This window comes from Dreissena polymorpha, chromosome 5, assembly GCF_020536995.1.
Source record: "Dreissena polymorpha isolate Duluth1 chromosome 5, UMN_Dpol_1.0, whole genome shotgun sequence".
NCBI classification, from domain to species: Eukaryota; Metazoa; Mollusca; class Bivalvia; order Myida; family Dreissenidae; genus Dreissena; species Dreissena polymorpha.
Window position 1 is genome coordinate 96,534,531 of NC_068359.1, and position 22,410 is coordinate 96,556,940.

The 22,410-nt window shown below is 37.5% G+C and overlaps 4 protein-coding genes and 1 long non-coding RNA gene across 47 annotated transcripts in view; 3 read left to right on the plus strand and 2 right to left on the minus strand.

Moving 5' to 3' along the window:
• The window catches only part of LOC127881542 (uncharacterized), a 533,182-nt gene that overhangs the window by 326,311 nt on the left and 184,461 nt on the right, over positions 1-22,410 (plus strand). For 17 of the 42 annotated variants that reach the window (XM_052429479.1, XM_052429485.1, XM_052429482.1 and 14 more), the window contains one exon: positions 10,295-13,571. The exons of 11 other annotated variants lie outside the window; for them this stretch is intronic. In XM_052429479.1, the coding sequence (XP_052285439.1) occupies positions 10,295-13,571 (3,277 nt within the window). Of the gene's footprint in view, positions 1-2,555; positions 2,701-6,118; positions 6,784-7,333; positions 7,493-8,278; positions 8,600-8,929; positions 9,000-10,294; positions 14,149-22,410 lie in introns of those variants that run through there. 14 more of the 42 variants (XM_052429469.1, XM_052429513.1, XM_052429499.1 and 11 more) reach the window with 12 other exon arrangements.
• The window catches only part of LOC127881551 (WD repeat-containing protein 37-like), a 364,483-nt gene that overhangs the window by 126,836 nt on the left and 215,237 nt on the right, over positions 1-22,410 (minus strand). The window lies entirely within an intron of this gene.
• LOC127881571 (uncharacterized) lies at positions 464-1,076 on the plus strand. The gene is made up of 2 exons (XR_008050151.1): positions 464-653; positions 817-1,076. It is a non-coding gene; the product is annotated as an uncharacterized LOC127881571 (long non-coding RNA).
• Positions 15,898-19,450, plus strand: LOC127881557 (zinc finger protein 528-like). The gene is made up of 3 exons (XM_052429550.1): positions 15,898-15,989; positions 16,404-16,561; positions 17,759-19,450. The coding sequence occupies exons 1-3, from the start codon at positions 15,945-15,947 to the stop codon at positions 18,030-18,032; spliced, it is 477 nt and encodes a 158-aa protein (XP_052285510.1). The 5' UTR covers positions 15,898-15,944; the 3' UTR covers positions 18,033-19,450.
• LOC127881560 (uncharacterized) lies at positions 19,640-20,980 on the minus strand. Its single transcript, XM_052429552.1, has 3 exons — positions 20,851-20,980; positions 20,374-20,511; positions 19,640-20,073 (listed from the first exon to the last, which is right to left on the minus strand). Exons 1-3 carry the CDS (start codon positions 20,945-20,947, stop codon positions 19,919-19,921), a joined length of 390 nt encoding a protein of 129 aa, XP_052285512.1. The 5' UTR covers positions 20,948-20,980; the 3' UTR covers positions 19,640-19,918.

A 22,410-nucleotide genomic window follows, 5' to 3' on the forward strand; every position in this document is an offset into this window, starting at 1 on the left:
TAGAAATGTGACAGATTTCAGGCCCTTATATAGACACTTTTTATGCCTCTGGTAGGGTGGAATATAGCATTTGAAATGTCCGTCAGTCATTACGTCAGTCGGTCCGTCCAAAAACTTTAACACAGCCCAGAACTTTTGCAATATTGAAGATAGCAACTTGATATTTGGTATACATTTGTATCTCATGGAGCTGCACATTTTGAGTGGTGAAAGGTCAAGGTCATCCTTCAAGGTCAAAGGTCCAATATATGGCTTCAAAGCGGCGCAATAGGGGGCACTGTGTTTCTGACAAACACGTCTCTTGTTTATTTACAAGTTCACATCTGCCCTTGGCCTTAAACTGTAATTTTATTCATGCTCCTTAATCAAGTATTATTTTAAGGTTTATATAAAAAACTTAAGGCTGGAATATAATTTATGAATTTATTTTATATTAAAGTTAAACTGTTCTCCTTTTGTTAACCAGGTTTTCCGAAGGAAAAAACTGGTTATTAGATTGGCGAATGCGGGCGGGCTGGCTGGCGGGCTGGCGGAATAAGCTTGTCCGGGCCATAACTATGTCGTTCATTGTCAGATTTTAAAATCATTTGGCACATTTGTTCACCATCATTGGACGGTGTGTTGCGCGAAATAATTACGTCGATATCTCCAAGGTCAAGGTCACACTTTGAGTTCAAAGGTCAAAAAATGGCCATAAATGAGCTTGTCCGAGCCATAACTATGTCGTTCATCGTCAGATTTTAAAATCATTTGGCACATTTGTTCACCATCATTGGACGGTGTGTCGCGCGAAATAATTACGTCGATATCTCCAAGGTCAAGGTCACACTTTGAGTTCAAAGGTCAAAAATGGCCATAAATGAGCTTGTCCTGGCCATAACTATGTCATTCATTGTGAGATTTTAAAATCATTTGGCACATTTGTTCACCATCATGGGACGGTGTGTCCCACGAAAGAATCACGTCAATATCTCCAATGTCAAGGTCGCCACGACTAAAAATAGATTAAAAAAAAAAAAAAACTTACAAAGGGGGTTAATTTTTTTTGGTCATTTCAAAAGTTCAGTTTGAGTTTTCTCCCTTTATCAGATTTTTTTTTCACAATGAAAACCTGGTTTTGTGACAATTTTGTCCCTTGTTCTCTTTGTTTCCTAAACTGATCTTTTTCTTTATTAAATTGTCCAAATGAAGTAGATCATACATGTACGTTAAATATGAGTCTTGTTGCTTGCTTGTCTCTTTCCCGGATTGTTTAATGCAGCTTGGATGTAGGCTGGTGGGAGTAGTGGGGACGCAAAAGTTTTACACAGCAGCTTGTTCACCCCGCCCTGACTCTCATACGCTGTCCTAAGACCCAGATGCTTGACACTTCCAATACATGTACAATGCTTTGCCCATTTTTCTGCAAAATCAGAAATGATAACAAAAACAACGATAATAATTATTTAACAAAACATAATTATAAAACCATTTCTGTCACAATAAAAAAACAAACATGATAAGATGACCATTTTTCTGTTGTGCATCGTCAATACGTGTTGGATGAGTACCAAAATAGTTCTGGGTGGGTTAAAACATGGCCGAAAATGGGCGGGGCGTTTTGTTATTAGCTCGATTGAGCACAACGTGCTCATGGTGTTGTGCTCATGGTGAGCTTTTGTGATCGCCTTTGTCTCTTTTGCGTCATTAACACATCTTCTTTAACACTCTAGAGGCCACATTTATTGTGTAATCTTTATGAAACATGGTCAGAACATGTGTCCCAATGATATCTTGGACAAGTTCGATAATGGTTCCAGGTGGTTTAAAAACATGACTGTCAGGAGATGTGACAGTTTTCCTAATATTGCTATATTAAAACCTTGTTAATACTCTCGACGTTTTGTGGCCAATCTTCATGAAACTTAGTCAAAACGGTAGCTCTAATGATGGGTCACTATCATTGGGGTCACTAGGTCAAAGATCAAGATCACTGTCACAATTAGTGTGACAATCGTTTCCGATCAATAACTTGTCAACACATTGACCGATTGGCTTGATACTTCACATGTACATTTGCCTTGGACAGTAAATGACCCGTATCGAAATTTTGGTCACTAGTTACAAGCCCTTTTTAAGGGGGCATGTGTCTCCGTCTCCAGAACTTTAGATAGTCCAATCTTTATGAAACTTGGCCAGACCATGTGTCCTAACAATATCTTGGATGAGTTTGCAAATTGTTTCGGTTGTTTGTAAAACATAGATCCATTCCGTTGGAAAACATGACTGCCTTGGAGCAGGGCATTTTTCATATGGCTTTAGTAAAACCTTTTTTGACACATTTAATTTCAAATCGTTATGAAACTTGGTCAGAACATGTGTTCTAATGATAGCTCAGCTGAGTTTGAAAATGGTTATGGTTCGTTAAAAAACATGGCAGCCATGGGGCGGGGAATTTTTCCTAATATGGCTATTATAATCATAGTGAAACACTGTTAACACATTCGAGTCACATTTTTAGTGCAATATAAATGAAACTGGAAATTGAAATGAAACAGTGTTTGGTTTGTTTTTAGGTGTTAACAATATTCGTGTACACAAGCCATCTCAAACGAGACCCATGAGCCTGAGACGGGGGCCTGAGAAACTGTAAAGTGTCCCCGCATGCACAACAACAACAAATAATAACCTGCCGGCAAGAACATAATTGTTATTTCCAAGGTGAATATTTTGAGTTTTTACGTATATAATTCATTTAAATGATATGTGTTCAAAAGTGTAAGGCATTATCTCTCTTATTTTGAATATTGGTAAACAAGATGTGTTTAAGCAACATAGTTTGATTTCCCAATTCGTTCAGAATTGATGAGATAATTGGGGTTGGGGTGCTAAGTGATTTTTTATTCTTTGAAATTTCCTTCTCTAAAACACATACGCTTATTCATATAGATAGCTGCGGGTACTATTGGGGCCAGTTAAACAGCTGTTTAACAGATAACTGAAAATAAACTCCTTTGTTGGTCCTTGGCGTCTGGTTTCGAGGCAATTTTAAAATCAATTCTATTTTAAAACTTTCTGGGCATAACTTACGGACATAAAATCCGATCCTTTAGGAAAACAGTAAATAACAATCAGCTCGTGTTACTCATTACTAAAATCAGACTAGGGTCACTCTTAATCTATGGACTGATATGCCCGTTTTCAGCCACGGTGAACAATAATGGCCATAAGTTATTTGATTGGTTGACGATATGTATTTAGTTTTTGCGGTTGTTGTTTCTAACAATGGGCATATGAAAAGAGGATAATGGATAGACGCAAACAAAATTTTTTTCGGATTTGAAACAATTATAGTGCATTTCTTGTCCCTTTAAAGTGCTTTTATCCAGAAGTTTTGGGGGCAACCGGTCTAGCACCTGGCCAAGACGTCACCCTGGACTCCACTGGAAGCCTGCCAGTCTTCTGGTCCTCGTGTTTATTAGCTCCACTGGCCAGAGGCCAGCGGGGCTTATGTCCTGGTCCTGTGTCCGTCGTGCGTGCGTCCGTGCGTGCGTGCATTAACTTTTCCACAAAACATCTTCTCCTAAACTACTGGTCCAATTCTGATGAAATTTCACAAGAATGTTCCTGGGGTGAACCTTTTTCAAATTTGTTCAAATTATGCCCCTGGGATCGAATTTGACCCTACCCCGGGGGTCACAAAAATGAAAATTTGCTTATATAAGGCCTATTATGTGAAAACTTTCAAAATCTTCTCGTCCATAACCATTGGGCCTAGGGCTTTCAAATTTGGTATGTAGAGACACAAATAGTCCTCTACCAAATTTGTTCAAATTATGCTCCTGGGGTCAAATTTGACCCTGCCCCAGGGGTCACAAAATTGAACATATGCTATTATAAGGCCTATTTTGTGAACACTTTCAAAATCTTCTCGTCCATAACCATTGGACCTAGCGCTATGAAATTTGGTATGTAGAGTTATCTAATAGTCCTCTACCAAATTTCTTCAAATTATGCCCCTGGGGTCAAATTTGACCTTGCCCAGGGGGTCACAAAAGTGAACATCTGGTTATATAAGGCCTATTTTGTAAAAACTTCAAACTCTTCTCGTCCATAACAGTTGGGCCTAGGTCTATCAAATTTAATATGAAGATACATCTAATAGCCATCTAGCAAATTTCCTCAAATTATGCCCCTGGGGTCAAATTTGACCCTGCCCCAGGGGTCACAAAATTAAACAATTTCTTGTATAAGGCCTATTTTGTGAAAACTTTCAAATCTTCTCATCCATAACCATTGTGCCTAGGGCTATCAAATTTGGTATGTAGAGACATCTAATAGTCTTCTACCAAACATTTTCAAATTATGCCTCTGGGGTCAAATTTACCCTGCCCCGGGGTCACAAAATTGACCATCTGCTTATATAAGGCCTATTTTGTGAAAACTTTCAAAATCTTCTCGTCCATAACCATTGGGCCTAGGTCAATCAAATTTGGTATGTAGAGACATCTTATAGTCCTCTACCAAATTTCTTCAAATTATGCCCCTGGGGTCAAATTCCCCGGGGGTCACAAAATTGAACATGTGCTTATATAAGGCCTTTTTTGTGAAAACTTTCAAAATCTTCTCGTCCATAACCATTGGGCCCAGGGCTATCAAATTTGGTATGTAGAGACATCTAATAGTCCTCTACCATATTTATTCAAATTATGCCCTTGTGGTCAAATTTGACCCTGCCCCGGGGGTAACAAAATTGAACATATGCTTTCATAAGGCCTTTTTTGTGAAAACTTTCAAAATCTGCTCGTCCATAACCATTGAGCCCTAGGTCTATCAAATTTGGTATGTAGAGACATCTAATAGTCCTCTACTAAATTTGTTCAAATTATGCCCCTGGGGTTAAATTTGACCCTGGCCCAGGGGTCACAAAATTGAACATATGCCTATATAAGGCCTATGTTGTGAAAACTTTAAAAATCTTTTCATCCATAAACATTGTGCCTAGGGCTACCAAATTTGGGTATGAAGTGAAATCTTATATTTCTCTACCAAGTTTGTTCAAATTATGCCCCTGGGGTCAAATTTGACCCTGCCCCAGGGGATCAAAAAATGGAACATATGCTTATATAAGGCCTATTTTGTGAAAACATTCAAAAATCTTTCTGTCCATAACCATCCAGCATAGGGCTACCAAATTTGGCATGTAGTGACATCTAACAGTTCTCTACCAAGTTTGTTGAAATTATGCCCCTGTGGTCAAATTTGAACCTGCCTGGGGGGGGGGGGGTCACAAAACTGAACATACGCTTATACGGGGCCTATTTTGTGAAAACTTTAAAAATCTTCTTGTCCATAACCATTGGGCCTAGGGCTACCAAATTTGGTATGTAGTGACATCTAATAAATCTCTACCAAATTTGTTCAAATAATGCCTCTGGTGTTAACTTTGATCCTTCCCTGGGGGTCACAAAATTGAATTAACGCTAATAAAGCGCTATTTTGTGAAATCTTAAAAAATCTTCTTGTTGAAAACCATTCAGACTATGGCTACCAAATTTGGTATGCAGTATTTTCTTATAGTCCTCTACCAAGTTTGTTCAAATTATGCCCTTTAGGTCAAATTTGACCCTGACCCGCGGGTCACAAAATTGAACATTATATACGCTTATATCTTGTTATTTTGTGAAAACTTAAAAAATATTCTTGTCCTTAACTCTATGACCTAGGGCTACCATATTTTGTATGTACATGTAGTGAGATATAGTAGTCCTCTACAAAGTTTGCTTAAATCATGCCCCAGGGGTTAATTTTGACCAAGCCCAAGGGGTCACAAAAGTGTACATGTGCTTAAATAGGGCATATATTTAAGTATTTGCACATGCAGAGAATATTTGTTTCAGCCTTTTTTTCAGCAGTGGAGCGATACAGGACCATCAGTGCCCTCTTGTTTATTCTGGATTGTACATCAATTTCCTCAGAGTGCTCCATCCCATCTATTGTTGGAAATTATTGTTTATTAACTAAACTTTAGATATTTATCTAGTTAAGAAAATTAAGAATGATATGCCTTACGTTTCAATTGGTTTGATTCTTTGAACAGACGATCTTAGTTTTGTAAAATATACTGATTAAATTATAGGACAAATAAAGCAACCAAGATAACATGATCAGAGGATGCTCACAGACAAGAACATTTACGACGTGCCATAATACCATCTCCTCGGTTGTCCACAAACTAACTCTCTACTGAATGGTTCATTTAGTCTCTTGGGGATGGCTGCCGACACCAACATCTTCACCAATAAGCAGACCAATAACTGGTTTAAAGCGTGCATTGCCCTCAATTTGACAAAGGATGGATTGACTGACTTTGTTGTGACGGAATTATTAAACGTCCAAACAATAGTTGGTAGAAGTTGTGGACAATGCTTTATTCAAAACCTTATACCGTGTCCAACACAGGACGTGTGTAAAAAGAGGAAAGGAAATAACTGTTCTTTCCACAATTCACAACAACCAAAGTCATGCCAAACATGTGATAAAGTGAAACAAAATATCACATTGTTACACAGATTTAAAGGTCCTAGTTGGGCAAACACTAAAGCTGAATTATGGGCGACGGATCCGTGGGAAATCGGTAAATGCTACCTCCCACGGGACGGATATAGCATCGTATCATCTGTGCAAGAATCTGACTTCAATGGTGTGGTTAGCATTGTGTTGAACTGCACGCATTTCCAGACATGCCTCTCCGCCGCATGTCTATCACCGCCTCCACCTAATAAGCAATGCCTGCTAGAAAAGGTATTCTTAAAATATACCAGTCTAATGGGCTGAATATGTGATTATTTTTTTCAAAGTTTAGTTTGTTAACTGAATCATCATAATACTATGTTTTGTGACGCGATGTATGTCATGCGATTATTTCTCATTGTATCAAAAATACAAGTCCTATTGTCCCCTACCGGTGAAACTGTCTGTCAGTCTGTCACACTTTTCTGGATCCTGTGATAACTTTAAAAGTTCTTAATATTTTTTCATGAAACTTGAAACATGGATAGATGGCAATATGGATATTATGTACGTCATTTCATTTTGTTCCTATGTCAAAAATTCTGGTTGCTATGGCAACCAATAAATAATTAGTTTTAGTTTTTGTACTGACAATGGTGAAGTTTCACCGGTAGGGGACCATATTGATTGGCAATCTCTTGTTAAAAATAGTATTTGCATATTTAAGCATTTTTCAAATCACCTGTCATTACTTTGGCGCTGACAGTCCATGTGTGTGTAGGTTTACCTCAATGCTGCTTCTCTTGGTCTTTAACGTCACAGCGATCCTTTCTCTCTCTAGGTCCGACAAATAGGACGAGATGTACGCCACACTGCCGACTGCAAGGTTACAGATGCTGATCTGCAGTACTTCTTTCTGACACTGACCACCCTACTTGCTGATCCAGTCCGCTTATTGCATGATACCTCAGCGACAGAAGCGCGCAGGAAACTCAGTGATGTAAATATTATTGTGTTTGTGTTGTTTGTCTCTATATAAAGGCGTATACAATGTCTATTAGTGAAGGATGATGTAAGCAATAGTCCACAGAAATATTTGTACAATTATATTTTTGAGCGAATTGTAAATCTGTGTCATGTAAAAATAGATATTTGTATTCATCCTGATAATGAAACATTTTAGGAACGGTATGCAATTAGCAAACGCTTTAAGTGGACAGAAAACATAATAATTTGATAACAGACAAGAGGAATGTCTTATTTGAAAATATAATTATATCGTACAGTTTATGTAAATTGGTCTATAGCTATTATCTACTGCACCTATGCTTGGTTATGTGACTAGAAAATTGCGCTTGAAATCTTTTTGAATGAAAATCTAAAAACTGTTTAAGGAAATAACATCAAAATCGTGGATTGAACTAGCACCAATAAACTGGACATACAGGGCATATCACTACTGTAGTCACATATCAACTTTATCACGCACATTTGCAACTTTGAAATATCCATTCTTTTTGGCCGGAGATACTGAAGTCACATTATTAAAAGGAGATATTGAAATCGCATTCTTAAATGACAGTAAATAATTAGTACAATCCATTAAGGCTTTATTAAAACAGACGCATATATGAATTAAACAAATGTCAATTTGATAATTTTTCATATTTTTTACTGCCTTGCAAAATTTGCTCTACTTGATCTGTTGTATAATATGCAGACACAGATAATATAATAATGACAATCTGTATCGATAATAATCTACAAATGCAAATAATGTTTGTAGTTGCAGAATGATCGTCTTTCACTTGTTGATTTGGGCAAGATGTTGAAAGAAGCAAGTCAGACCCTCACACATGCAAAAGAGGCCGGAGAACGTTTTTCCGAAGAGGCTGAAAGGACCCTGAAAGAAGGACTGAATACATTAGAAGCTAAAATACAGGCTGGGAAAGAATGCCTTGAAAACAAAACACAAACTAGTGAACAACGAATTGAAAAAAAGGCACTTTCTGGTGAACAACGCCTTGAAAACAAGACACAGGCTGGAGAACAACGCATTGAACACAAGACACAGTGTGGAGAACAAAGCATTGAAAACAAGACACAGGCTGGAGAACAATGCCTTGAAATAATGACACAGTCTGGAGAACAAAGCATTGAAATCAAGACACAGGCTGGTGAACAACGCATTGAAAACAACACACAGGCTGGAGAACAAAGCATTGAAGACAAGACACAGGCTGGAGAACAAATCATTGAAAACAAGACACAGGCTGGAGAACAAAGCATTACAAACAAATCACAGGCTGGAGAACAACGCATAGAAAACAAGACACAGGCTGGGGAAAACAGCATTGAAAACAAGACACAGGCTGGAGAACAAATAATTGAAAACAAGACACAGGCTGGAGAACATTGCATTGAAAACAAGACACAGGCTGGAGAACAACGCATTGAAAACAAGACACAGGCTGGAGAACAAAGCATTGAAAACAAGACAAAGGCTGGTGAACAACGCATTGAAAGCAAGACACAGGCTGGTGAACAAAGCATTGAAAACAAGACACAGGCTGGAGAACAAAGCATTGAAAACAAGACACAGGCTGGAGAACAAAGCATTACAAACAAATCACTGGCTGGAGAACAACGCATTGAAAACAAGACACAGGCTGGGGAAAAGAGCATTGAAAACAAGACACAGGCTGGAGAACAAATAATTGAAAACAAGACACAGGCTGGAGAACAAAGCATTGAAAACAAAACACAGGCTGGAGAGCAAAGCATTGAAAACAAGACACAGGCTGGAGAACAATGCATTGAAAACAAGACACAGGCTGGCGAACAAAGCATTGAAAACAAGACACAGGAAAGCATCAACCGCATAAATCAAGCAGCGATTGGAAAGGAGCTAGACGAATACGAGCGTGACATAACAGGTTTGTGAACAAGTTTTATGGAACAATATTTATATATATAATATTTAGTTATAACATATGTGCACACTACAATAATTATGAACTACCAAGCTGACAAACATAAGCACTCAATCATATTAACTTGGGTTTATAAACAATCCTCATATAAGAAGAGGTGGGTTTTCTTGGATTCACAGTGTCAGATGGCCAGTCTGTCCTTGATTCTATATCTGTCAGTACATGTATTTAAAAAATACCATGGAATAGCCTTTTCATTAAGTTGATCTTCTTTAATGATTGCCATCACTATATGCTCTCAGGACAGAACGCATACAACCAGTGAAAGTGCTTTTTATGGGTATGTGTATCTGCATTTTCGCGAAAAATTACACATATTCGTATAATGCATATATTCACGAATATATTTATCTGGTTACATTTGTATGCGGTAAGATCGTTTATAATAAGATATACAAACTGCAGAATACATTTTCGATACACGCTTTCTATCGGCTTCGAACTTGATAACATAAATCAATGCGTACTAAGTTTTAGAAGTGTCTATACACTACACTTAATCGGTAGGGATCATGCTCAGAGCGGTATTTCATGTGAAATTAAAAAAAGTATTTTTTACAAATTTAAAAACTACAAATTTAAAAACTACTTTTCTACTACTTTTTGCGCACATTTATAAAAGGAGACAAATTTATTCAACTGTTGTAATGTTGTAATGTAATGAAATATAATCTTATATTTTAAAACACAATATCTTAGTATTCACCGGCGTGCTCCTTTGACGCCATGTTTTTCTATAAATGTGTATCTGGTTTTTGCGAAGAAACACGCAGGTAATTCGTTTTAATGAAGGAGTATTACTATTTCAGATCTTCTCAAGCGATTGGTGAACCATTACCGTGATACCGTTTGCTACGTGCCTCTGTCTACTTTGGATCCTAGTCTCAATAAGCACGTACAAGACGTCTATGCCACTCCAAAAATACATAGGATGAAGATAGAGAATGATGGTAGACGCACACAACAGGAAGAAATATTGACATACAAAGATTGCTTTTATAGAGGTGATCATTTATGTAGACGTACATATTTACAAGGCGAGCCGGGAAGCGGCAAGACAAGTTTTGCTGCCAAGTTAGTTGACGATTGGTGTAACGTGCATGAGTCCTCGAATGAATCTACAAAGGAACAAACGGCGTTTGTTGATGTTGATACCCTTCATACATTCAAGTTTCTCTTTTTCATTTCGTTGCGCGATTCGAGAGAACAGACACATGTAACACATATGATACGAACTCAGCTCATCTACAAAATCTACGCGGAAGACGAATGGGAGAGCGCGTATTATCTAGTCTTAAAAATAATGAGAAATGTGATGTATCTTGTTGTTCAAGACGGTCTGGATGAGTGGTCTGGTAAAGAAGCTCTGCCATCTATGGACGGAGTTCCTAAGGATCATTGCATTGTGCTCACAACTTCTAGACCATGGAAACTCGCGGACGAACGTATCAAGAATTCTCAAATAGACATATTGATGGAAGTTTACGGAGTAATTGATTCTGAGGGATTCAGTGAAAGGATACTGCGACATCTTCTTGATGAAACAAAGGATCTTAACAAAACTGTGAAGAAGTTTCAGAACTTTCTAGAGAGTCATAACCTTGAGTCGATATCATCTTCGCCCATGCTACACACGCTTGTCCTCTGTACCTGGGTAGATGATATGGCTGAGAGTCTTACCGGATCATCATCTTGTGAATTGTACACCACCCTGCTTGAAAACTTATGTAAAAAAACTAACCCACAAATGAGTTATTTCGATCAATACTACCCATCACCAGTAAGCTGCTTTTCTCGCACGAAGTATGTTAAACCAAACATGGAACATATAGATGTTATAGCCGAAGCTGCGTTTTCATTTTTGTTTTCAAATGAAAAAGAAACATCACTAGTGTTTAGCGACATTAATCTTTCGGCTCATTTGTCTGAAAGTACAAAGCAGTTCGCACTACATTCAGGATTAATATCCAAAAGAAAAAGTAAAAAATGTTATGATAATACAAGCTCGTTTGTCCACAAGACTGTTCAAGAGTTCTTTGCTGCTCTTCACATCTCCAACAATACAGACGTGATTGATAACGTTATTTGCGAATATCTCAAAAGTAATAGGGATTCTTATCTGGATATTTCTCAAGTTTTCACATTTCTTTGTGGCTTCAACATCTTGGCAGCTAATAAACTATCTGAACTGATGAATCAGATCAAAGATGTTCGTCATGGGTTTGATCACTTTGGTTTCCAATACGGTAATTTTTTATTCCAAAGAGTCATCCTCTCAGGTTATAGGGAGGCTGTGGCAAACAAGAACACTCCAATAGACCTACATCTGAGTCACTGTGTCGTTTTGGGTGAAAATACTGAAGATTTGATCAACATCTTTGCACTGAACACTCCACGGGTTCGATCTTTAATGGTTCGCATACATAGACCTGTAATAATACGTTCACAAGACGCGTCGACTTATCTTTGTCAGGAACATAGACCCGTCTCATTAGCTGCACGTGATTATGCCGACCCCTCTACAAGAGCAAAGCAGAAAGCAGTCAGATCGTCTGCATCTTGTTTGGAATTCGACTTATCAGCGTGTCACAACCTGGAACAGTTGAAGCTCGAGGGTGATATAACCGTGCTACCAAATACACTTGTGGGTTTAAAGAAGTTGAAATATCTAACAATGAAATGGGATTGTAAATGTGAAGCGCTTGACATGTCACATTGTGAACACATTGAACATTTGGAGCTCCAGGGTGATATAACCGTGCTACCAAATACACTTGCGGGTTTGAAGAAGTTGAAATATCTAACAATGAATATGGGTTGTAAATGTGAAGCGCTTGACGTGTCACATTGTGAACACATAGAACATTTGGAGCTCAATGGTGATATAACCGTGCTACCAAATACACTTGCAGGTTTGAAGAAGTTGAAATATCTAACAATGAAATGGGATTGTAAATGTGAAGCGCTTGACATGTCACATTGTGAACACATAGAACATTTGGAGCTCAATGGTGATATAACCGTGCTACCAAATACACTTGCCGGTTTGAAGAAGTTGAAATATCTAACAATGAATATGGGTTGTAAATGTGAAGCGCTTGACATGTCACATTGTGAACACATAGAATCAATTGATCTTGGAGAAGGAGTAACTTTACTACCACATTCTATTAATAACTATAAGAATATAAAATGCATTAAAATACGCTCAGCTTATAAAGAACTAGATTTGTCAATGTTTGAAAACTTATATTCAATAACAATCAGCAAAAGAGTGCAAGTGTTACCGAAGCAACTTCTCATTAATAACAATCAAGAACTTAACTCTATTGGTTTGTATGAATTTGATTTCAACAGATGTGACAAGAAAGACATTCATACATGGTGTCTACTGAACGGTGCTGATCCAGTTCTGTGTGCAGACTATACTCCAGTACTGCCCTCCATAAAACACATTGCATTGTGGGGTGTAATGTGTTCCTCCACCTGGCTGCGCAGTCTGCTCACCACTATGTTTACACTCGATCATAGTGTGACATGTGATCTGAATACATGTGACATAACTTCACTCAAAGTCAACAAGTCACCTTCTACAGACGCAAAAATAACAACGGATTTAAACAATACATGTACATTCAATGTCGATATCGAAAGCCCTGGTCTATGGGAGACTCTGCTCGGTCTTAGTGTCAAGAATCTGAGTATTTCGGGTCAGGAATGGCCAAATAATCATGTATCGTCATTGTCACAGTCACTAGCAACCCTCTCACAGCTGGAAACGCTTAGAATGCATTTAAGTACATATATCGACCTACAGCTTCCTCTGTCATTGAATCATGTGACTGTCTATTTTAATGCATTGCATCCATCAGAACTTCGCCAGCTGGTGAACAAGCTGTCTGCACGGACTAACTCACTTGAGTGTAGAGTGGAATTTGTTTGTGGTCATTTCATGGACACAAATCATTTTACTTATATGATGCTTAAAATTCCATCAGAGGAATACATACCCATCCAACAAGAACTCGAAACTATGCAGCATGTTGATGTGGAACGATTTCGAATATATGACTGGGCACCTTCCACCTATCAATGGTCTGCACGTGACAGTGTTGTTGATGGTGATCTTGTTGATGAGATTGTTGATAATGAATTTTGTAAAGACTTTCTTAAACGACTTAATTACCGCAACAGTAAGATTGACGGCCTCAGTCGCATATCAATGCGACTTAAGATTAAGAACCAACCTTGACCTAGTAAAGTGTTTCATGTGGCAAGACATTTATATTTACATATTCTTGTGTAAGTGATACATGTGCAAGACAATAATATTTACATGTTCATTGTGCAAATTGTAATCATATTTATTTTAAGTTTGGTTTTTAATGTCTGATGCAAATCAAATGATTTCAAATGTTTTAAATGTTTGTTGTTTCTCTAACGATGATTTTCTGAGATTGATAATACTAATAAGAACAGAAGACTACTGATGGCAAATGATGAATAAGTTTGTGCAAATATTGCAACAATAACGAATACGGCAACAGTGACAATGTTGCTGTTGTTGAAGCTGCTGCATGTGATGGTGATGATGTTTATTATGATAATACTGACGCAAATGTGTTTTGTATTATGATGATAATGAATAGAGCTAATGACTGCCTGTCTGCCTTGTAAACCTCAACCTGATGCCTGATAACCATCCTTATGTCTGGAAAGTCTGGCCCGACTGCTGTTGGCCACCGATTAAGTACGTATTAAGTAAACATCCGTCTGTCGCCAGTCCCTGTTCCCATACCACCACCGTTGTCCCCTATTCTGTAGCTGTCATCACCAGCGTTACCCATGCTTTAAAAACAAAGGTATCGAACATATGTTAACTTATCAATAACCAAACTAAAATACAGTGACAAAAAGAAGGAACTAGTATTTTGTTTGATTAATGGTTCCAATGTACTCTGTCAACGCCCACTAAAACTTTGTCAAAGCCTCTCAATAGATAGCACACGCCAACTACTGGTGCTATCTTTATTTGTTAAGCATTAACTATTATTATATCCGTTTCGATTCCGTATAGTTGCAACAATAATTATTAAATGCTTAGTAATTTTGTTTTAATTCTATGAAAGCATTATTGCTATCATCATTTTGTCAATACATACAAATCACAAGAAAATACGTGTTGTTTGCTGTCCGTGCAAAGTTGAATTTAATCAAGTGATTAACATAGTGTTGAAAACTTCAACATATGTTTACCAATTGCTAGCATCTAATTTGATTGCAATATTGAGTATCTTTGGGAAACCAAAAAAATCCTTCATTTAAGGAATATGTTTCCTTAGATATTAAGACACCAGCTATCGCCAGCAGTTGTCACTTAATGAACCTCTTTCATGGAAAACTGGGCTAAATGCATGTGCGCAAAGTGTAGTCCCAGGTAATCATGTGCAGTCCACACAGGCTAATTAGAGACAACTCATTCTGCTTCTATGAAATTCTGTATGTCCCCGGATCGAATGATCGGGGGTATATTGTTTTTGGCCTGTCTGTCTGTCATTGTGTGTGCGTTTGTCCAAAAACTTTAACCTTGGGCATAACTTTTGCAATATTAAAGATAGCAACTGGATACTTGGCATGCATGTGTATCTCTTGGAGCTGCGCATTTTGAGTGGTGAAAGGTCAAGGTCATCCATCAAAGTCAAATATATTGTTTCAAAGCAGTGCAGTAGGGGGGCATTGTGTTTCACAAACACAGGTCGTGTTCGTTTGAAGAAAGTCTCTTCTTAACAAAAATCCAGTTTAGGCGGAAAGTGTCGTCCCTGATTAGCCTGTGTGGACTGCACAAACAAATCAGAGATGACATTTTCACAGAAGAAGGCTCAAATACGCATTAACTGCCACAATTTTAAACCGGTTTAACGCACATTTATCGATCAGAAGACATCAGCTCTGCATAATAGAATGCCATCGTCGCAAAGCAATTCGTTTTAAATGTTTTCTTTCTTGAAAATATTGGAAAATAATCATATTAATCCATGAGATTCGGTTATGATAAGATTAGATGCAATTTGCATGAAAACAAAAACACTTGTGTTCAAAGAATCAATTATTTACTTAACATATATATTTATACATTGAAAGTATTACAGGTATGATCAGAGATAACATACGTCTCTGGTTTTATAAACAACAAACAGGTAAAATTGATCAACAGAAAGCAAATAAAACATTAAGCTAAATACATCTATTAAACATGTCTAAATTCATGATCTTTTTAAAGTATATTTAATACACTTATATACATTTTCCAGACTGGAAAATACTCACAAATGAAATTCATAACTGTTTTAATTAGCTTCAATGATTTACAATAAATATGGATGCAATAATTATTTATTTATCTTTGGCATGAGTCAGCACTTTCAATGTGCGGGAACAAAAACTGTCACATGACCACAAATGCGAACGACCACGGCTATTTTTCGGATAAAACGTCAATCGAAGGTATGTTTTCTTACGTTTTCTCCGTTTTAGCAGAACACATGTTACAATGCCTTGGTGCACCGTACTCAGTGCGAATTCTACTTTTCATTGATGTATTGCTCATATTTTTAGGTATAATACTTTTTGAGAACATTCAATGACAAATATCGAACTTGACGATATAGACGACCACACATTTTTACTAATACCTGTGTTTGTTGTTAAAGCGATTACAAATGAAGGTTTTATTACTGTCATTATGCGTATTTATTTCAAATACGACCAAATATAAGTCTCAATATTAATATTTTATTATTTAGAACGACCGACGACATTTGTTTTGAAATTGGCGAACGACCACACCCGAGTTATAGGCGAATGACCACACACTGTATTCTTGACACATGTATGCATGCAATAAAATGTATATTTCAGATGGATCGCTCAGACCCACATATATGCCGCTATTGTGGCAACGTACTTAAAAGCAAGTCGTCTCTGCGCCAGCATGAGATTAGTCACACAGGGACTGGGAAGGGATACACCTGCTGTGACAAAGTGTTCTTCAGCAAGGCGAATCTGAACAGGCACAGGTACAATAATTGTGTTAATCATATATTGAATTATGTTTGTCAGAAAGTGTAATTAATACAAAAATATGCTGTTAATTTCTTCTTTTAATTTCTATTTAACCCTGATGAAATTTTACAAATAAGAGGTACAAAATCGACACAGCAAAGATGGGTGCTTAACCTATCAAAACTATTGTATTTCATAACTAGTGTATCATGTCACATGCAAAAAGTCTTACTTGCTTATGTTTGTAATGGGATCAACATGGGCTTAATAAACAGCTTGAAGTACTGATAGTTTAAGGCCCAGTCTCACTAACACATTTTGCGATGCCGGTGGAGCCCCGATGCGTGATCCGGGGTCTACCGGTATGAACCGGGGCTCCACCAGGAATGTCCGGGATGAACCGGGTACAACCGGGGCTCCACCGGCAAACTATTAAAATGTTTAATACCTCCGGGATGAACCGGGAGTCACCGGGCCGTACCGGAAACAACCGGCGCGGCACCAGGAACAACCGGGGCAGCACCGTAGCTCCACCGGCACGAACCGGGGTTTATCTGAGATGCTTTTGACCCCGGCAGAACTACGGCAACGTCCCGGTTTGACGCCGGTATAGCCCCGATGAATGCCGGCAGAGTCCCGGTGTAGCTACGTTTCACCAATTAATGCCGGTAGAGCTACGGTTCGTGCCGGTGGAGCCCCGGTTGTAGCCGGTTAATCACGGCAGAGTTACGGTTATTGCCTCCAGCATGAACCGGGAGTCACCGGGACGTACCGGGAACAACCGGCGCGGCACCGGGAACAACCGGGGCAGCACCGTATCTCCACCGGCATGTCACCGGAGCTCTGCCGGGACGCCACCGGCTTTCACCGGGACGCTACCGACTACGACCGGGACTCCCCCGGCTACGACCGGAACTCACCGGGATAAACCGTAGCTCTACCGGGGCCGACCGGGACTCTGCCAGTATGTAAACCGGGAATATGTTACCGCGCTAAAAAATAACCATCGATCATCCCGGAAGTCGCCGGCCGACCGGCTCTATCAAACCGGGATTAAGCGGTGCTACACCGGCAATAGTGAGACTTGGGCTTTACACCATATGATTAATACTTATTGACCCATTATAAAATATTTTGACTAAAATAAGAAAATTGAGAAGGTTCTTATATAATTAAACGCTATTAAAATTTACTGATAATTATAATTGTAGATGCCATGTACATGGCGAAGAGAAGGCATTTGTGTGTACCAAGTGCAGTAAGTCATTTCCTACAAATGCTGACCTGCAGAAGCACATGCGGCAGGAAAATGGGCAGACAATTGCGTGTGATAAATGTGGCGTACGTTTTGCTGAGAATTCCAATTTAAAGGCACACATAGATATGCACAACGAAGAACATAACTTGAAATGCTTGAAGTGTGACAAAGTATTCCGGCATCGAAGTAGCCTGTCTCGTCACATGAAAGTACACAGCAGTAATTAAGCGACGCCAAGTGTACAGTTCGCCAATCATGCATTTGTATTGTGCTGTCCGTGAAGTGATTATGTGTAGTTACATACATTTTATACATGGTCCTTTTACCCGTCCAAACACAGTTTGTGTGGTATATTGGAGTTTGTTGTGTATTAAAATGAAACTTTTTAAATGAGTTTTATAATATATACAATACTTCGTTTTGGTGTATGTCATGCTATTTATTGCAGAGTTGTCCCCTCTCACTTAGGTAAATTCTCTTGTTTTACCTTGTTCACGATACCTGCATCATTGTACATGCGAACTTAACAACAAACAATTATGTGCATCAAACTGAAACTTCATAGTTCTGTTGTTCATACTTTGTATAAGTACAAGACGTAATTTTTGTGGATGCAACACTATTTTATAGGGACAAATTTTCGGCTTATACAGTTTTAAAAAATATTAAAATTATTGCTTAAAACGTAGATATCTTGTTGATAGTCACTTAGTAGCATATATATTTCAATAATTATACATAGTTTTCAATGGGATATTTTAGCGACTGCGGCAACATTGTAGTAGCTTATAGTAATATAATGTACATGGCAATACCTCCAAGCCGGTAGATACCGGACTTGTAAATATACTTTGATGTGATGCAATCGGATTCCATAAGTGTGAGTTTTAATCAAACAGAGGACGTGTTGGTTAATCAATATTTTAGCTGTTATATTTTTTAACGATTCAATCAACATAGTATTGCTTTTTGTGGTATATACCTTACAATCATTGTATTTTATATATGTATTTATAGAGGGGTAACCGTCGATATGTCCATTTATTCAGAGTAATGCTCTATGAAACTAGGCGACTAAATTCGAATATCTACGTCTAAAATCTAATCTTTGTGTGTGATCAATGTGTACTCGGAACACAATTTTGGCATCAACATTGTTTTTCACCTGCTTGAAAGAAGCCATTTCGTGGGTATTTTTCATCTTCATTTACGAGTTGTTTGCTGTTTTTCTAGTGACATAGTATTTGTTATAAATTGGTGCTTGTGATAAATCATTTATAAAGACCTTGTTCTGTAGTTCATGTTTCGTTTGTAAATGTTTTTTATGCGTTAACGATAACGATGTTGTAGATTAATTAAAATAGTTTATACAATTTGTTATGCTCATTTGAAGTATAAATGAGTCACACGATACAGAAACCTGATTAATACAGATATTATATAAACAATTCTAGTCAAAAGTTTCAACACAATTTGATTGATGGTTTGCTTTTGTATTATATAAATGCATACTTGATGTTCCATATGGCGAAGTCATTAATGTGATGATTTATGACTATTTACACTCAGTGCTATTATTTTTATGTTCTGTGATAATGTGTTCAGGAAAACATATGTATACATTTTAGACTGACAGTTTTATGTTTGCAAATATCCGCACTGTGATCTTTGTCTTTGATTATTTTTTTATAATAAATTGTTAATCAGAAAAAAATGTTTGTGGTAAATAAAATGAATGTACAGTTTTGTGATAGAAAGGATACAAATATAAATTTTCACTCGTTTCACCATTCAACACCATTGTAAATTACTGCATATTTCATAAGACTTCCACCTCATTTATGAAATTTAATATGCATATATTAACACGTATAACAAGTTAAACAATAAGTTGCGTATCCACATACGCCACTTACGCATGGGATACGTATACAATATGGAGAAACACATGCACATTCAGTTGGTAAATGTTCGCATAAGTACATATATTTACCTTTAAATGAATATGTCATTACATGTTGCTGGTATATAATCTATATTATTTACATTCGAATTCATCGTTTTGCTGTTTTAATATAGTACACAAAACACAATGAAAGTTAGATGACGTCTGTTAAGCCCATTTTAGAAGTAACCAGCATTTTGGAATCATTTCTTCTAGCTTTTTCCCACCTAACACCAAGGGCGCCTTTTTGTATAGAGTTTCTGTCCATATCAACGGTCCCGCCTTTCTTCTTACTCCCTTTTCGATGATCAAAGAAATGGTCTCTGTAAGATTGAATACCATATTGAGCTTTATTATTTTAAACATCAGTTAGCGCAAATATGATGATAAAATATATTGAAACAAATTTATATGGTTCGTATTTAAGTATTTGTAACTTAAAAATATTTTTCAAACTTTAAACATTGCTAGCCTATTTCAAAGTTAAACAATGCACGTGGTTTCCAATTGATATTTGTTTTGTCATAACGATCGGAATTGAGCATATAAAGCCATATATGTACTAGCGGGATAAACAAAACGAAGTTTGTTTTCATAGCCTACAGTAAGTCCAACTAACTTACTTGATCGTAATATCAGTAACGACTGCTCTGAATCTAGAGACGCATGCCGCACAGTTCTGGTCACACTCTGATGATAAATCCTTAGACTTCTCCAGCAGATGATATTTATGCGATCGTCCCGTACGGTATATAAATGGTCTATAATAAAAAATATATTGTTATATGCATGAATATTCTATGACTATATACTAAATTATACTAAAGTATACAAAGGTTCTAAACAAAAATTAATTGAAAAACGGCGGGCCTATTATGAAGATTTTTGAACGCATAAGCTTATATTTAGGGAATCTATTTCCACCGTCCCCTTCGTTGAGCTTGAGCAAAATAAAGAATTATGTTAAGTGCTTCTTTATCAGATAAGTCAACGCTCAATGCTTTTAAAAAAGCGGATACCACTTAAGAAAAAGTCTCTTGTTGGACTTGTTGATACATTCGACATCGTACATCAAGACAAAGACGATGGACATCTCTTACCGATTGCTCTTGCTTTGTAAATGGGAGATTTGAAAGGAGTCTTAATAGGAGATTTCAACGGTGTCAGTTTGCGTTTGTTGGTTCGCGAAGGCGTCATGCATAGGTGTGCTGATTTGTTCGAGATCTTGGTGTTGATAAAATTTCTTTTGTGGCAACAAAGTTTTCCGAGCGTTTACATCATCTTTCGCGACAAGTTGAAGCAGTTCTCGCGTCATGTCAGCATAACCACATTTCGATCTTCTGGATTTGACTCTATGTAAGTTAAGCTTTGTTTTTCGTCGCATCTTGTTAAAATACTGAAAAAGATCAAATTTAAAAGTTATTGTTATTGTTAGCATGTGTGTGTGTGCGCGCGCGTGTGTGTGTGTATCTGCATGTGTATGTATGTATCTGCATGTTTAAGTATGTATCTGCATGTGTATTTATATATCTGCATGTTAATGTATGCATCTGCATGTGTATGTGTCTATGTATCTGCATGTTTAGGCATGTATCTGCATGTTTATGTATGTATCTGCGTGTGTATGTATATGCACGTGTATGTATGTATCTGCATGTGTATGCGTGTATCTGCATGTGTATGTATGTATCTGCATATTTATGCATGAATCTGCATGTGTATATGCATGTGTATGTATGTATCTGCATATTTAGGCATGTATCTGCATGTTTATGTATGTATCTGCGTGTGTATGTATATGCACGTGTATGTAAGTATCTGCATGTGTATGCGTGTATCAGCATGTGTATGTATGTATCTGCATGTGTATGTATGTATCTGTAAGTGTATGTATGTATCTGCATGTGTATGTATGTATCTGCATGTGTATGTATGTATCTGCATATTTATTGCTGTATCTGCATGTGTATGTATGTATCTGCATGTGTATGCATGTATCTGCATGTGTATGTATGTATCTGCATGTGTATGTATGTATCTGCATGTGTATGTATGTATCTGCATGTGTATGTATGTATCTGCATGTGTATGCATGTATCTGCATGTGTATGTATGTATCTGCATGTGTATGTATGTATCTGCATGTGTATGTATGTATCTGCATGTGCATGTATGTATCTACATCTGTATGTATGTTTCTGCATATTTATGCATGAATCTGCATGTGTATATGAATGTGTATGTATGTATCTGCATGTGTATGTATGTATATTTGTGTGTGTGTGTGTGTGTGTGTGTGTGTGTGTGTGTGTGTGTGTGTGCGTGCGTGCGCGTGTGTGCGCGCGCGCTTGCGTGCATTCGTACGAGTGTTTTATAATTTAGTGTGGTCGTTCGCATAAATTTATATACAAAGTGTGGTCGTTCGCAAATGGTTTTCAAGTGTGGTCGTTCGCACATTTATTTTCCCTTTATAATTATACTTAAGACAATGTTTATAACCTTTTTAAACCATTTAGATTTCGAAACTGTTCTGTTGGTCTTATTAGTACAGTTAAACATTGACAACTTGGTCTTTTAAAAGAGAAACGGACACAGAAACAAGATGTGTGGTCGTCTACATCGTCAAGTTCGATATTTGTCATTGAATGTTCTCAAAAAGT